The 2,507-nt window shown below is 57.0% G+C and overlaps 1 protein-coding gene across 1 annotated transcript in view; it reads right to left on the bottom strand.

The window, feature by feature from the left end:
- The window catches only part of LOC109301588 (sterol 26-hydroxylase, mitochondrial), a 12,281-nt gene that overhangs the window by 1,159 nt on the left and 8,615 nt on the right, over positions 1-2,507 (bottom strand). Inside the window, exons 7-9 of the mRNA XM_019522822.1 lie at positions 2,430-2,494; positions 2,138-2,219; positions 1,583-1,829 (exon numbers count right to left, since the gene is read on the bottom strand). Of these exons, the coding sequence (XP_019378367.1) occupies positions 1,583-1,829; positions 2,138-2,219; positions 2,430-2,494 (394 nt within the window). The remainder of the gene's footprint in view (positions 1-1,582; positions 1,830-2,137; positions 2,220-2,429; positions 2,495-2,507) is intronic.

The raw sequence follows: 2,507 nt of genomic DNA, 5'->3' as shown, positions 1-2,507 counted from the left end.
CCCCGCCTGTCCCTATGCCCAGCCTGTTGGCAGCTGTGAATGCACACACGTGTGCCACCATTCACAAGGATATGTGAACATGTAGGCATGCATACAAAGGCATTCATATGTGCACATACACGTGAGCACACACACACACAAGCACATTTGCATGCATGTGTCCACTTATGAATGTGCACACATGCATGTGACTGTTCATGGACACGTGGACGTTCAGGGAAGCATGCAAATGCATTCACGCGTACACACCCATACATGTGTACACTTGTGAACACAAACGTGTGTGAACACATTCCCTTGCACACACACATGCACACCTGTACATGTGAACACACATGTATCTGAACACATTCTCAAGCACACACGTGTGAACACCCACACATATGCAAGCACATTCATACACATATGAATGTGCAGACATGCACGTGACCATTCTTGGGTGCATCTGAATGCACACGCATGCATGCAAATACATTTACATGCATGCACACACATGTGAATGCACAGACATATGCAGAGACGACCGTAGCAGGGTGCAGGGCCCGAAGCAAATCAGCCAGTGTGGGGCCCAGATGCAGCAGTGGTGGTGGTGAGGGAGGGGAGGGGAGGGGAGAGGGGCAACTGGCCGGATGCGAAGCCAGCCCAGCTCCACGGGGCCCTCCAAAGCATGGGGCAGTCACCTCGATTTGCCCCCCTAAGGATGGCCCCGGACATATGTGAGCACATTCACATGCACATACACATGTGAATACACACACACGCAACTATTCACATGCCTGTGTGAACGCACACAAGGTACACATGCATGCATCCGTATGTGAATGCACACACACACAGGGAGCCATTCATCGATTTCATAGACATTAGGGCTGGAAGGGACCCCGGAGGTTCATTGAGTCTAGCCCCCTGCCCGAAGGGCAGGAAGTCAGCTGGGGTCATAGGATCCCAGCAAGATAAGCATCCAATTTACTCTTGAAGGTGTTCAATGTAGCCACTTGAACCACCTCCGATGGCAGGCTGTTCCAGACCTTGGGGGCTCAGACAGCGAAGAAGTTCTTCCTTATGTCCAGCCTGAAACGGTCTCGCAGTAATTTATGACCGTTTGACCTCGTCATCCCTTGGGGTGCGCTGGTGAACCAGATGCTGGTGAGCGCCCTGATAAATTTATAGGTGGCCACCAGATCACCCCTGAGCCTGCGCTTTTCCAACCTGAATAGCCCCATGGCTCTCAGCCTCTCATCATAAGGTCTGTTTTCCTGACCTCTGATCATGTGCGTGGCTCTCCTCCGCATCGCATTGCAGGCTTATGTTCATCTTGTGCCTTCAATGCAATGCTGCAGCTAGTAAAGTGACCAAAACACTGGCTTGCATCCATAGATGCTTCTCAAGCAAATCCCGGGACATCGTTCTCCCCTTGTACTCGGCCTTGGTGAGGCCGCAGCTGGAGTACTGCGTCCAGTTTTGGGCTCCAGAATTCAAAAAGGTTGTGGAGAAACTTGAGAGAGTTCAGAGGCATATGTGAATGCATACGTGCACACATGCAGACACATACATGTGCATGCCAACACATTCACATGCGCACATATGCTACCACAAAAGTACATGTGGACGCACATCCCCCTGCTCACCCGTGCTAAGGCCAGGTACATCTCCAGCTCAGCGATGCGGCGGCCAACACAGCCGCGGATGCCGTAGCCGAAGGGGATGGAGCTGAAGGGGTGGTGGGGGGTGGCCCCGGCCCGGAGCCAGCGCTGGGGCAGGAAGCGCTCAGGCTCCGGGAAGCTGCGCTCGTCCCGGGACAAGGTGAAGTGGGCGAAGCTGATGAGCGTCTGGAGGGACACGGAGGTGGCAGGGTGTCCTCAGTGACCCCCCACCCCTCCCCTCCCAGCCTGGGCCCACCCCAGGAGCAGTGGCACAGCCCCAGCCTGGGCTGCAGCCAGCGCCTCTGGGGAGGACTTCAACCCCCTGACACGTGGGGCAGGAGCGGGGATAGGGGAAACCCCAGCCCAGGAGGCTCTCAACAAAGTGACACGAGCTCCCTGTGGGGCCCCAGCCCCTGACCCAACTAAATCAACTGCCCCCCACTATGGCAGTGCCCTCCAGCCTCATGGACCTGGTTCCAGCCCTGTAGACTCACCCCCTTGGGGAAAAGGTAGTCCCCGACAATGATGTCCTTCTCCACGGCCACACGGGAGTTGACCTGGACCACGGGGTAGAGCCTGGGGGAGAGGAGAGGAGGGAGCTGGGCCTCCAGCCATCAGGTCTTGGAGGGGAGGCCGTGGGCACAGCCATGGCAACCAGGCGCCCGCGGGGCTGACGCTGCGGTCTCCCCCCCGCCTATCACTAGGGAGTCAGGGCCCTGGGCATGGACCGACCAGGGACTTGAACCCACGTCCTGCCAGCCCTGGCCAAGGGCATCCAGCCCCCACCTGAGCGTCTCCTTGATGATGGCCTTGAGCAGCGGCATCTGGGCCAAATGAGGGGCATCGGGGACCTGCCCCCCGACA

The sequence above is a fragment of the Gavialis gangeticus genome, unplaced genomic scaffold, assembly GCF_001723915.1.
Source record: "Gavialis gangeticus isolate Ggan-Ray unplaced genomic scaffold, GavGan_comp1, whole genome shotgun sequence".
Classification (NCBI taxonomy): domain Eukaryota; kingdom Metazoa; phylum Chordata; order Crocodylia; family Gavialidae; genus Gavialis; species Gavialis gangeticus.
This window is presented reverse-complemented; position numbering and strand designations above follow the sequence as displayed.